Source organism: Benincasa hispida, chromosome 1, assembly GCF_009727055.1.
Source record: "Benincasa hispida cultivar B227 chromosome 1, ASM972705v1, whole genome shotgun sequence".
NCBI lineage: Eukaryota > Viridiplantae > Streptophyta > Magnoliopsida > Cucurbitales > Cucurbitaceae > Benincasa > Benincasa hispida.
Window position 1 is genome coordinate 60,126,576 of NC_052349.1, and position 14,409 is coordinate 60,140,984.

At 32.1% G+C, this 14,409-nt stretch overlaps 1 protein-coding gene across 1 annotated transcript; it reads right to left on the reverse strand.

Moving 5' to 3' along the window:
* Positions 1-4,053: 4,053 nt before the first annotated feature.
* On the reverse strand, positions 4,054-6,638 carry LOC120072307 (anthocyanidin 3-O-glucosyltransferase 5-like). The gene is made up of 2 exons (XM_039024765.1): positions 5,632-6,638; positions 4,054-4,716 (listed from the first exon to the last, which is right to left on the reverse strand). The coding sequence occupies exons 1-2, from the start codon at positions 6,544-6,546 to the stop codon at positions 4,204-4,206; spliced, it is 1,428 nt and encodes a 475-aa protein (XP_038880693.1). The 5' UTR covers positions 6,547-6,638; the 3' UTR covers positions 4,054-4,203.
* Positions 6,639-14,409: the final 7,771 nt, after the last annotated feature.

Genomic DNA, 14,409 nt, shown 5'->3' on the forward strand with positions numbered 1-14,409 from the left:
GTAAGTTTTGATTTTTTTTTTTTTTTTTTTTTTTTGTCCAATTTCATTCTAGTAAGTTTAGGTTAGTTGTTCTAAACTTAAATTTACGGAAAATTCTGTAAGTGGATAATTTTTTTTAGTTTTTAATTTTTTATTTACTATTCTTAGTTTTGAGTTGAAAAAATTCTCACAAATTTTCTAAAAAAAATTGGAATTTATGGAACTTTCACAAAATTTCTAATTCTTAAGGGGAATTTTACGTAAGAACTTTCTTTTATAAAAAAATTATCAATCTTTACAAGAAATCCCAACGTTTTTTTTTTTCTCCATATGGTCTAAAATTGAAGTGAGTTTAAAAAATTGTAATAGAAAAAGGTAAAAAATAAAACACTTGAATGAGTGACAAAATGGCATTTTCACCATGGATTCTCATTTAAAATAAATTAAAAAAAAAAGAGAGAGAGAGAGAGTAAGAAAGATGTTAGAAAAGGTAGTTTTTAAATTTTTAAAAAAATGTTAATTTTGTAAGGTAAAAACTTTTTTAGGTTAAAACAGCAATTTCCCTAGTTGTAGTTTCCTTCCCATGCGATGCTTTTCCACCAAACTTTTACAAAAACTTTTGATTTTAAACTACTATTATTTTGAAAAGATTGCAGACCATGTTAGGTGCAGTGCTATTTGTTAGAAATTTATAAAATAAATAATTATTTCTAATTTTACTATGGAAACAGAGTTTAATATTTTAGCTTCAACTAGCGAGGAAACAAGTTTGCTAAAAGATTTATTATATGAAATCTCAATGTGAGAGGAACCAATACATTTTGATAAATTGTGATATCACTATAAGAAAACTCCCATTTGCAAGGCCTTCTTTGCGAGGCCTATTTATGCTTGGGCACGCATGTAGGCTTATCTTAGTTAAACACCACCTGACATGCTAACCCTCAACTCAATGTTTAAGCTGAACTCTTAAGCTCAATTTCATCGCATTGGGGTTTGCGATCACGTAAGCCCTTTCCTCACATATTCCTCCTATACCAGCCTCGGCCATTCTTTCTCAACCGAGAGCCATCTTACTTCTTCCATAGCCTTTCGTATACCACATAGCTATACTTAGTTGTAATGTCCCCTTCTTGGACTTCTGGCCGCATAGTTCAACAAGATTGACTACATAGCGTGACATAACTTCATCGCATGAAATTTTATATTTTCCTTTAAGTGTTAACTCCTCTCTACTTCACCTGAGAGCTTAACATTCCACTCTTAGCATATTTTTATGCCCTCTAAGTACTCGAGAGTATAGTTTACTAACACTTAGAAGATTTTCCCTCATTCAACCTTACATACATATACATTAAGCTTCCCATCTATTTTAACTAATTCAATAATCATACACACACTTACAAAAACTTAAATTCATAATTAATAGGACTTAAACATAATTAACTAGTAAAACAAAGCTAGGGGTTTACATGAGTCATTATTATTATAAGTGAAGGAAATCGAGCATGAGGATTTCCATGAGAAGCGGAAGAGATCGTTCCAAATTCCATTCGAGTTGAACATAAACAATTACAGTACAAGAACGGAAACTAATAGGTTATGCACAAAACGAAATTACAACATGCTAAATGATAGAATCAAGGGATAGAGTATGCATACCTTTGAAGAACCATTCTTCAAACTCCCTCGATCAATCTACAAGCGTCCACAGCATAGCAACACGAACGCAACAATCATGAACCCAACGAACACCTCCAGAAATCAATCAAGTGATACTTGATTCACAAAGTGAGTGAGGACACCACCACAATGGTTACCTTGGTATTCTCGATGTGAAAATACAGGAGTTGTGGGCTATGTATGATCTTGGTTTGAGAAAGAGACTGGAGGACAACAATCGTGTAGACGATCGAGCAATTGGGAGATCGGAAGTTGTCTATCGTATAGGCGATATGTTCGATCGTGTAGTAAATGGCAGCATATCGTATAGACTTAGCCACGCGATCGTTTAGCTACAATCAGCTAATGAACTATCGTATAGTCAAGAATGCACGATCGTTTAGTCTCTGAGAGCTATCGCTTAGTGAAACACTTTCACTTGATGATTTATGCGTGCGTTACTTTCTGAAAGCAGCAACTCTCTCAATTTAGGAAAATATTTTTCCTTTCTATCTCTCGGTTATCATAAAACCACCTATAACCTCCCACTCAATTGGTTATTAGAGAAAAAGATTAAATTATAAAATATTTAATATTATAATAAATAAATATAATAACCAACTTATCATATTATATTCATAGCCTATAGTTTTAATATTTCATCTCATGAAACATATAAACCATAGTTCTTTTTCTATTTTATGGTACTTAATGTAAATCATATTTACATTAATCCTCCACTTGATGTATCTCATACATCACACCAATTATATCGTATATAATTGAATTTTCTCTTGTTAATTTAAACACTTCAAACTAACTCCAAGAACTGATTCTCAACTTGAATCCATTGAGCTACCAAGGGGACCTTATGGACCTGTAGCTTGAAGCTCCAACGGTACGTGAATAATTGACTAAACTCTCTAGTCTTTAGTTATCGGATCCACCGTCCATTAACTGTCGGGCACTCCACTAAAGACCGATAGTTGCACTCTCCTCACTACAGATATATTTCTGTATCTATATCAACCAATCAAAAGTGCGATAACCCTTCACAGATTGCTCATAAGTACAACTAGAACAATTTATCGTTTTGCCACTATAGTTACATCTAACTCTTTAAGTACCACTAATTCCTCTAATGAACTATAAGTCATAGTCCTACTATGACTGGGTCCTCTCTTTCAAAGAGAGGATGTGGTCACTATGTTCAAGACCCAGAATCAGCCCTTAAGGGAGCAATCAATCTACTTACTCCTACTTCGGGGAAGGAGTGAATTTCTTCTTGTGTAACTGATTGTGTAACTGAGTTCCCAGCTCCCCATCAGACAAATCCCTAAAAAGGTAGGCTTGTTAAGTTGGCAATCTGGCCACTCTCACCCATACTAATCAAATGACTGCCCTCAAAGGTAAGAGTTCTCAAAACACTTAGGATTAAGATCATATCACCTGTAGTCATTTAAGTGAGAACTTCTACAAAGTGGACCGTATTCGTAGTGTCACCAGGATAAGGTATCCCTCCTTTATCCTTATATTATAGACTTTTTAGGTTATTACTTAAGGCATGATCCACTTGTATATCTCATATACTTTTTTAAATTTACATACAATAACCACGGATCCTTGTTTATTGGATATGAGTAAATGCAAATAAAATAACTCTTATTTTATTCATAACAATGTGTACAAAGTTTATAAACTCCGGGAGAATTAGGACACTAATCTCAATAATAAGAATATCTTTGATTAATTTTCTCTATACAAGTGCAAGAGTGAAGCCACTCTCTACAAAAAAAAAAAAAACAAAAACAAAAACAAAAACAAAAACAAAAGCAATTCTAAGGTAATAAAATGCTAATCAATCAAACTCATGTTAACACTTTGTTAGGTATCTCGATATCTACACCTGCAATAACTTAACACAGAATATAGAACACAACAAAATCACAAGCCAAGATGAGACGATAAGCATTCAAACTAAAAAATATTCCTAATACAAAGTGTTCTTCCCAGCAATTTGAGAGATTCAAATCTTGCATACAAAATGTCAAAAGATGATCCCAGCATTAACTTAAAAAGCTATACAGGCTGACCATTCCCAAAAAGGTAAATCTTCCCCCTTGATGCCCTTACAACGTCCTTGGCATGTTTAGAGTTTGAATTACCAAATTGCCCCTTCCTACAGTTAGGTTGGACAATTGAGGGCCTCACACACTTGGATAATTATGTGTATATAATGTTCTTTACTTTCTCTTTGCCATTACGGTTTAAGTCATGGACCACTACCAGCATTCATTCGTAAAGATTTCTCGTCACATTTTTTATTTAATTTTTCTTTTTTGTAGATTTAAAGTTAAAAATTTATTAAAACACTAACTTATCTTTTTAAAAAAAAAAAAAAAAAAAAAAACATAGAAACGAAGTGGCTATATATTTATGGTATGAAATTTGTACCCAACATTATTGAACCGAACGAGTCAAAGTGGAAAAGAGGGAAAAAAAAAACACTCAGAACATTACACACTACAACATATACCCTAACAAATAATAAGACAGTGAAATTCATGGGGCGCTTGTCCCAAACAATTTCACAACTCGAGCAAAGTTTTCATACGATGATCCATCTTCTGCCGACGCATTCTCTGCACTCCGTTGAAGTTCCTTAGCCTTTGCTCTAATGGCTTTCCCTTCTTCATCCTCCTCCGCCATTATCTTCCTCACCATTGCTGCAATCTCCTCCCGTCCGATCACTGCCTTTGTCGGTAGCTCCTTTGGTCGGACTGCCACTCGCACCTCCTCCGCCAGCATTGTCGCGTTCAGCCGCTGCTCAGCGTACAACGGCCACACCACCATTGGAACTCCGTTCGTTATCCCTTCCAACGCCGAGTTCCATCCGCCGTGCGTGAAAAAACCACCCACCGCCGGACTTCCCAACACCGCCGTCTGGTCCGCCCACATTGATACCACAAATCCCACCTCGCTTGTGCGCTCCAAAAATCCCTCTGGCAAAAACTTCCCCGCTGATTGCTCCTCACTCCCATCCCCCGTCGTGAAATACGCACCGTCTGATCTTACCTATAATATAAATCGTTAAACTAGCATTATTACCTAAATTTGAGATTTAGTTAAAGTATAGAGGCTAATTAGATATTTATAAGTATAAAGATTAAATTGAATGAACAATAAAGTATTATAAAAAAAAAAAAAAAAAAGAAGGGTCTAATTGTCCAGTGGCAAACTATTTTTTTACAAAAACAAAACATATTTTATTTAAATATTTTTCTTGTTTGTAATTGAAATTTGTGATGGAAGTAAATGTATGAAAATGTGTGCAATTAGTATTTACTCAAATAATAATATTTTTAAAGAATTGTTAAGTGATAAATTTTAATCGAGTAATAAGGTAGATCCCGCTCGAAATGCTCCACTCGAAATTTTACATGAAATATGCTAGGGGTAGAAGTTTTAAAGTGATTAAATAATAGAATTTAAGATTAAATACTATTTTAGTCTTTTGATCCTTACATTTCTAAATTATTTATTTTGATGTTTATATTTTTAACTCTGATTTATTTTGATCGTTGTACTTTAAAAATGCTCATTTTAATTCTTATACTTTTTAATTTTAATTTATTTTGGTTCTTATACTTATAAAAAGTTGTCATTTTGTTGATTCATTTTTATTTTTAAAGAATAAAAATGGTCATCTGAAAGTTTAATGATCAAAATGAATCAGAGTTAAAAGTAAAAGATAAAAAATGATCATTTTAAAGTATATGAACCAAAATGAATTAAATTTGAAAATATATCGATCAAAATGAATCAAAATTGAAAATATATGAACCAAAATAAATCAAATTTAAAATATATAGATCAAAATGAACATTTTAAAGGATTAAAATGAATAAAAACAAAAAGTAGAACAACAAAAATAGTATTTAAATCTAATAAATTATATTAGTTAGGTCAATAGTAAATATAAATATTTACCTTTGGGGCGCGTACCACCCAAACAAATCTCTGACGACTCATCTCCAAACCGTGAGCCACTTCTGTCATTTGCTCAAACGACAGCGTTCCACCGCTCCCGAACGAGACGTAGATCACTGACTCAGTGGGTTGCTTACTCAACCAGTTGAACAACTCGCTCGAACCGCCTTTCTTCGAACCGGACTGCCTCACGATCGGTCCAATAGAGTAAACCGGCGGCTTCATGATTTTACCCAACAGATTCCGATCTCGGAAAGATGCGAGCGTGCGACCTTGCAAGTCGTCCCACGTGTTAACCAAAACGCCGTCGCACGACGCTATTCCCATCCCCACCTTGACGATTTCGAAATACTGTGGTTGGGTCCGGTCCAGAAGCGGGTCGATAACGTCGCATGGGCGAACCGGTTCGCATCCAGGGATTTGAAGCGGTTCTTTCTGGTCCACGTACTGCCCAACGATTTGCTTGTCCCAAACCTGGGCGTAAACGGTTAAGGCTAAGAACCATGCATTAGAGGCAACGAAGACGTATTTCGCCATGTGGAACTCGTCGGCGACGGCGAAGGATTCGGTGGCGAAGATGTCGGCGATGAGGACGGAGGGAAGGGAGGTAAGGGCGGAGACGGCGGAGCGTAGAATCGGGACATGGCGGCGCATGGTGATGGCGAGACGGCCAACGACGGAGGAGTCGGTGACGTCGGACATGTCGGCCGGAGGGAGTTCGACGACGGTGAAGAGACCGGCGGCTTCGGCGGCGGCGATGACTTTGTTTTCGGCGTTGGAGGAGTGGGAGGGGACGATGAAAACAGTGACGGTGAGGTGGTGGCGCGTGGAGAGGCGCGTGGCGAGCTCGAGTGAGGGAAAGAGGTGACCCATTCCGGGGCTGGAAATGAGAGCAACGTGTGTTTGGGAATCCATGGAGAGACGAAAAGAAGATGACAGAAAGTAAAAATGAGAGTGCAGAAACTACAGGCTTTAGCTGTGACTTTGTATGTATGGATATGAATATATATCATATATATAGCCCTGGGATGTGTTGAGGTTCATGTAAATGAGTGATATGTTTTGGAATTGATTTAGAAATGGTTTAGATATTTTTTCTCGGTTGAAAATCAGTCACACAATTTTTATCATTCAAAATTAGTTTTACAATTTTCATGTGGTTAAAATCAGTTTTGAATGATTAGAAACATGTTTTAGAATGTTAAATAACAAAAGTAAATTTCGCTAAATTTTATAGTCTATGTTAAAAATCCTTTTATTCTTTCAAGAATATAATCAAGATTCGAAATATCAAATTGTGGAAATATCGATATCAATAAAAATTTGAGGAAACTTTATAAAAAAAAAAAATTGATAGTAATTATTATAAGTAATTAATGAAACTTTAATCATAGCTGAATTAGACTATATTCTTAATCATTATTTGTATAGAGTAAGACAATATTTAGATGTATATTGTAAAATATATGTGCAAATATCGATGTGAGAACATAAATTAAAAAAATAATTTCAAAATAATATCAAATATTATCAATTAATTAATTAAAAGACATAAAATATTTGCACACATATTAACTATAAATTTTTATCATAAAATAAAATTGATTAAAAAAAATGAAAAATCATAGCATTAAACTTACATAACATAACATAATAATAATATAAAATCATAACATTAAATATAAGAGTGATACATTAAACATAACACAACATAATGGAAAATAAAGAAGTAAAAGAAAACTTTTCACATAGATTGAGATAATAAGAAGAATATTAGAGAACTCGCATCAATTTAAGTTTGAGTTAAAATTATGTGAAAAATTCAATGGAAAAGTATGAATGGAATTATAAATAAATATGTGTCAATTTTAATTTCTTGGAAGTGAAAGCTTTGGATGGTAAAAGAAACAAAAACTCATATCAATTCAATTTTAAGGCGAAATGATATGGATATTCAATGAAATTTTTTTGAATGAACTTAAAAATAAATATATGTTATTTTCCTCAATTTTGATGTCTTTAAATTGAAAGTTTTAGATGGTAAAAGAAATAAAACTTACACTAATTCCATTTTGAGATGAAATGATGTAAAAATACAATAAAAACAAGATTTGAATGAAATTAAAAATAAAAATGTGGTTTCTTGAAAATAAAATTCTTTTATGGTAAAAGAGACAAAACTTTCATTGAGCTAGTATAACTAATGATTAAAAAAAAAAAATGAAATTTCGAGAAATTGAGGGAAAACTGAAATTCTCCCAAATTTTAAACCTATCGAAATCTCAAAATTTTGAAGTTTCGACCCAAATTTTTCATATATAGTTTTTATATCTATCCTAGATTTAAAATGCGTGCGGCAATGAATTAGAATAGTGTAATTGTGTTTATGTCTCAATTTTTGTTGTAAATCCAACATCCTAATTGAATTATACTCTAATAGGAGTTTGAAATAATAGGTTTGTTTTTAGCCAAAGACAAAGTTCATGAGTTAGGTTTTTGTAATTTAACTTTATTTCTAACATTTTTCTCTAATAAATGTCAAATTTGACTTGTAACGACTTCCTCTATGTTTAAAAAAATCAATTTAATAGAAAAAATGTGAGAAAGATGAAAAAGAAAAAAGTCAAAGTGAGTTTAACTCAATGATAATTTGTATAGTATTCTTTTCAAGAGATCAGAGATTCGATCCCTTACCCCACAATTATTGTACTGATAAGAAGACGAAAATAGGAGTATCGATCTAATATATTAAAAAATGCAAATCCTTACCTAAAAAAATGAGAGGACACAATACTTAGATGCTTCTAAAGTAATACTTATCTTTGTACGACGATCAAAATTAAATATTACATAATTTTAATTATGATTATTGGTAAGTACAGATATAAGTAATATTTTAGTATCATAAAGAAGAGTGGCGTGGTAGGTAGGAGAAGACGGAGGCATGTGCCCCATAGTAGATCGGAACATTTACTGCTCAGTTTTGACCATGTTACCTATTTTTTTTATATTATAAAAAGTACATACATGCACAAAAAAACAAAAACTTGAAAATTTAAATCTTCGAATTTTTCAACTTGTCGTATTAAAAATATAAGGTTAAATTATATAAAATATTTCGAGACTTTCTAATTTGTGTGAAAATTATTTTAGACTTTAAAAGTTAAGAAATTCTCTGTCTGAAAATAATTTCTCATTAATTTTGGATGAAAATTATTAATATTTTATTAAAAAATATTTATAAATTTTCAAAAGTTTAGAAAATACTCTTAAGCTTAAAAGAAAAGGTAAAAGATACTCTTACTGTTAGTATATGAATACAAATCGTTAATGCTTATTTTTCTCTAATTTGTCCAATTCTTACATCAATTTTCTCACAACAAAATATAAATCAAAACTTCAAGTGAAAACATAAAATCTCACAAAGTCTCACAAACATCTAAAATCAAAATCACCTCTTAAAACTTACATAGACGATAAATTAACAAATACAAAATGATGTGTTTGGCTATTAGCACACGCTTAACTACTCCCGTAAAACCTTGTTGAAACATATAAGTCTTAAGATCCTCTCTTGGTGCTTCCGTTGTTGTCTTTCTTGTTATAATCTATATACCTTAATTGAAAGGGACAATTTTAATGTAAGAAACAAAGGTAAAACAGTTAACGAGAAGGAGAGTAAGAGAGGAGGAAAAACAAAGAAGATAGATAAATGTTAGGTCATACATTGAAGTAGGAAAAAGAGAGGAAATGGAAGAGGGAGATGATGGGCATAGATAAATAGTAAGAGCATTTTTAACTTTTTAGGTAAGAGTATTAATACATCTTTTGAAAGTTTATAGATATTAACAATTTTTGTTATATATTAATAGTAAGAGTATTTTTTTAATTTTTTTTTTAAGATTATAGGTATTTTTTAAACTTTTAAAAGTTCAAGGGTATTTTTGAAACAAAATACTGATGATTTTCATCCATTATAACAAATTTGGCTTTAGATGTTAGTTGGCATTTTATAAATGAAGACATATTGACTATATGATATCAGTTTTAGAAAAACATGCCTCGTTTTTTTTTAGAAATTTTTGTACTTTTACGAAAATTTAATATAAGATGATGGTTGTAAACTGCCATCAAAGGTGGACATATGATTGCGTTTTAAACTGCCATCTAAAAAGTGAAGAAATGAGAGGGAAATTTTTTTTTAAGGCACTTGAAAAATGGGCCAAGATGACCAAAATATTTACAACCGTCATCGGAAGGTATTTTAAAAATCATCAAAACGATGTCGGTTTGCTTTAGGGTTAATGATGCTACAAAACGGCGTCGTTTTGCTTGAAAATTATAATGATCATGGTCCGGACAATTAGAATTTAATTTTAAAAAATAATTTATAAATAAAATGTTAAGTAATAAAAATTTATTTTTTTCGCTCACCCACCCATCCATTCGATGGACGAATGACAACAACAACATGCGTGAGATAAAATGTCTTGATATTTATAGTTTATAGGCAATTCTAAATCTATCCATGCAAATCATTTCCAACACGTTGTATGATGATCCATAGTGGTTGTCACATTACAATAAAGACAAATAGCGTGAGAACTACTACAACCTCACATCCAACTTCTTTGTTAATTCTTTATCAATTTTGCAAGGTTCTCTCTATCTTTCTTTTTTATTTCTCAATCTTTGGTGGTTGTGAGTAAAGTACTACTCCCTTCAAGCACTCCCAATATGCACTATTTTAATAATTGTTTTATAGATTAGATTATATTTCAGATCCCCAAAGCTCAACAGTGTATGGTTTTAGTAGGAAGAAAACACTTTAATCAATGTGGAGCCAGTTTAGAACTTATGCTTTTCAGACATAAATGGTTGCACCACATATGGAATTTAACATCTTGCTGTTTTTTTTTTTTTAATGCTCATGTCTGGTTGCACCACTCTTGCATTTAATATTGCCCATCGCGAGTATTATCTTTTTGAATGTGTTGGAGTAATCATTGGTGAGAAACTCTTTATGTACGAAGGAAAAATTGAAATTTTGGGTCTATATAGGAACATCTACTGTACAATTTTGATCATGTTTCCTGTCTATTTTAAATTATTGAAATTATGTATACACGCACACAAAAACAAAAAAGTAACTTTTTCTTTAAACAAAATAAATATATTAAATAAAATCGATGGCTAGCTTAGCTCCACTATTCTCTAGCAATTTTTTATAGCCACATTAAAAAAAAATTAAAAAAAATAAAAATATATATCTAATTAATATAGACTTGAATTTGTAATGTATTTTTTTTTCCTTTTTGCTAAGGTAGAAGGTTTAATCTTCGCATCTTCAACTTGTGATGTTTTTAAATACAAGGTTAAATTATACAAAATATCCTTAAACTTTGTATTTTATATCAAAATATTTTAAAATTTTTAAAGGGACGTTTGGGGTAAAGATTATCCTAAAACTATAATAACCATAGTAAGTAAATACTATTTTTGTAATCCCCAATTAGTTATAATCAATATTATTTTAGAATCTTCATTTGCTATAATACTTATTATTTGCTACAATATTTACCATTTTACATTCATCAACTTTTTATTCTTTGCTATAATGTTTACTATTTCCTTCTCAAACTAAAATAGTTTACACTTCAAACACATACTATTATAACCCAAAATAAAATAATCTATACCTCAGACACAAACTATTATTAACACAACTATAATAACCTAAGATTATAATAACCAACTTCTTACCTCAAACTCCCTCTAAAAAGTTTTAAAATATTCTTAAAAAGCGTTTGGCCCACTGAGTGGAAGTTGGGGGTTAATATGTTTGAGCTAGTAAGTTTGTGTTTGGGGTGTACAATTGTAAAATTGAGTTTTTCGATAATTGTGAAAAGTAGATGAAGAAAGTGAGATGGAGTCGCATGGTAAATGTGAAAAGTAGTAATAGAGAGAAAGATAAAGTTCCTTAGTAAATGTGAAAAATATATAAAAAAAAAAATGGGAAAGATAGAGTTACTCGATAAATGTGCAAGTTCAATAGTATTTACTATTGAAGTTGGGTTGTTTATACTAACTTAATAAGGTAGTGGGCCATATTGAGGTTGATGTCCTAAATCTCGTAGCTTCGTAATTTGTAAATCATTTGAATGAACAAATTATTTACTAAATTAAATAAGTGTTATTTTATTTGACTTGTAGTTGCATTAACCCAAAATCAATAAACTAAGATCCAAGGTTATTTGATGTAGCTTAAACATGTATGTGGTGACATACAGGTGGATCATGTTTGAGTAATAACCTAAATGGTCTTTGTAGATAGATAAGGCATGATATCTCATCTTGGTGACATTACGGATACGACTCACTTTGTAATTGTTACAATTGTTATAAAGTGTTACAAATGATTTGATCATAATAATTCATGTGGAGAAATGTGAGCAAGGATATCATATACAAAGAGTTTGTATAAGACCGGACCACGAAATATTGACTAACCTCTTCTTTCAGTCGAGAATCTTCTCTCTTTATAACACCGTAACCAGAAGAGACTTGCATTTCACCAAGATGACCATAGGTTACTTGATCTTAATTCTGAATGAGTTGTGAACCCCTGCCTATGAGGGCGATCCTTTGATCTGCATGGATGAGAGTGGTCAGATTTGTCGACTCAATATGCCTACCATTTTGGGGATTCGTCTGATTAGGGAGCTGGGAACGTAGTTACACAAGAAAGAATCCACTCCTTCCTGTTGTTAGGATAAGTAGATAAATTATTCTCTTAAAGGTTGATTTCGAGTCTTGAACAATGTGGCACCACACCCTTTCTTAGATCGAGAAGAGTTCAGTCATAGCTAGACTATGACTAATTGTTCATTAGAGGGATCAGTGGTATTTAAGGAGTTAGATGTAACTACAGGGGTAAAACAATAATTTTGATCCAGTCATACTTCCGAGCAATTTGTGAAGGGTCAACACGCAGTTGATTAGTTATATTCAATGGACATAAAAATATATCTATAGTGCAAAAGTGCAGCTATCAGTCTTTAGTGGAGTGACCGACAGTTAATGAATGGAGATTAATTTAGTTAGAGAGTTTAATTAATTAACCTAGTGCCATTGGAGTTTCAATCTGTAGATCTATAAGGTCCCCTTATTAACTTAATAAGGACTAATGAGAACCAAATTAATTTTGGTTTAATTTGAATTTTTCAAATTAATTGTATGTGATACAATTAATATAATGTATATCGATACATTATATTATAAAGTTTAAATGAGAGAAATAAATATTTGAATATGATCAAATTTAATTATATGAATATGATTCATATAAAAACTATAGGTTAAATAATATGAATTTGATTCATATTAAAACTATAGGTTATATGAGAGAATTTAATCTATAAATTATATTATATGTGATATAATAAACTATAGGTTATATATTATATGAGATATAATATATGGTTTAATTATACAATTGGTTACTATAATTAAATAGAATTTGAATTTTAAATTCAAATTATAACTCCTTGAGAGTTATGGATTAATTAGTAGAGGGAGTTATGGAACTCTCACATCTCTCAAAATAACAATCACAGAGGAGTTTGGTACACAAAATCACATTTGACGTGAAATTTCTTTAAAGAAGCTCTCTCAGCCTTGATCTTCTTCTCTTCTATATTTTCTCTCAAAGAGACTTCTTCTTCCATTCACCAAAATTAACCCACAGAAGTCCACCAAACTCTCTGTGATTCTCACCTTGAGAATAACAAGGTAATGTTGTGGTGGTATCCTACTTGTCAATTTCGTGATCTTGTTGTGGTTCGTGTTGCTGTGAACAGGAGAGGTCTGTGAACTCTTTCTATGGAGAGAAAATGTGAAGAATTGTTTCTTTAAGGGTTAATATTTGATCTCCCTTTCTTCTCTGAAATTCTATAGAAAAAGCATGCTTAGCACTTGTTGTTTATCCTATGTTTTCGTATATATGTTTTATTGGGTTTTTACAAACTAAATCTGAGACATAATCGTTCATACACTTCTGCTGCGAAAATTTCAGTTGTTTCAATTGGTATCAGAGCCCAATCGTATCTCTGAATTTTTTTTTTATAACATAATTTTAGAGTTTTTGTGGGTTATTAGCACTACATTGTGAAAGTATGCTTGGGTTTGCACTTGGATGTTTTAAAAATTTGCATTAGTTTATTGTATTGATTCGATTTGATTTATAAGGGTCTAGTATTTTTTGGGCATTTATTTTCTTGCAACCAAGTCAAGTCCATGTTGCTCGTGGTGAAGTATTTACCAAGAATCAGGCTTTAACTTGGAGAAATTTGGAACAAGAATGGAACAAAATGAAAAAATGATTGAAGCAAAGGTTGCATTCGACCTTGGAGCATAAGATGCAGCGTAATTCACTGTAAGGTAGAATGCCCAACGTAGCTACGCTCGGCACCAGCGTTGCGACGCTGAGATAGAATGTAACGACATTGCGTGGAGCGTAGCATTACGCTACAGTAAGCTCCAAACCAGCATAACTATGCTCCCGAGAACGTAATGTTACACTGTGGCAAGGTAAAAGCAGTGTAACAATGTTGTCGTGGAGCGTCGTTATGCTCCGAATGAGACGCATGCGCACTAGACGACCTCCAGACCGTATGTTAGAGCATGGTAGCGGTTTCAAGGAGAAGTTTTTAGGCTTGTTTTGAATTATTATGTAATTTATTTGCTTTTTGGTTAATTAAATTAACATGAGAGTTATAT

Bases quoted from the DNA above. Each gene is read 5' to 3' on its own strand.
- LOC120072307 (XM_039024765.1), bottom strand. From the start codon at position 6,546: ATGGATTCCCAAACACACGTTGCTCTCATTTCCAGCCCCGGAATGGGT. The intron at 4,717-5,631 runs GTAAATATTTAT...TTTATATTATAG, and splicing joins GGGTGGTACGCGCCCCAAAG to GTAAGATCAGACGGTGCGTA.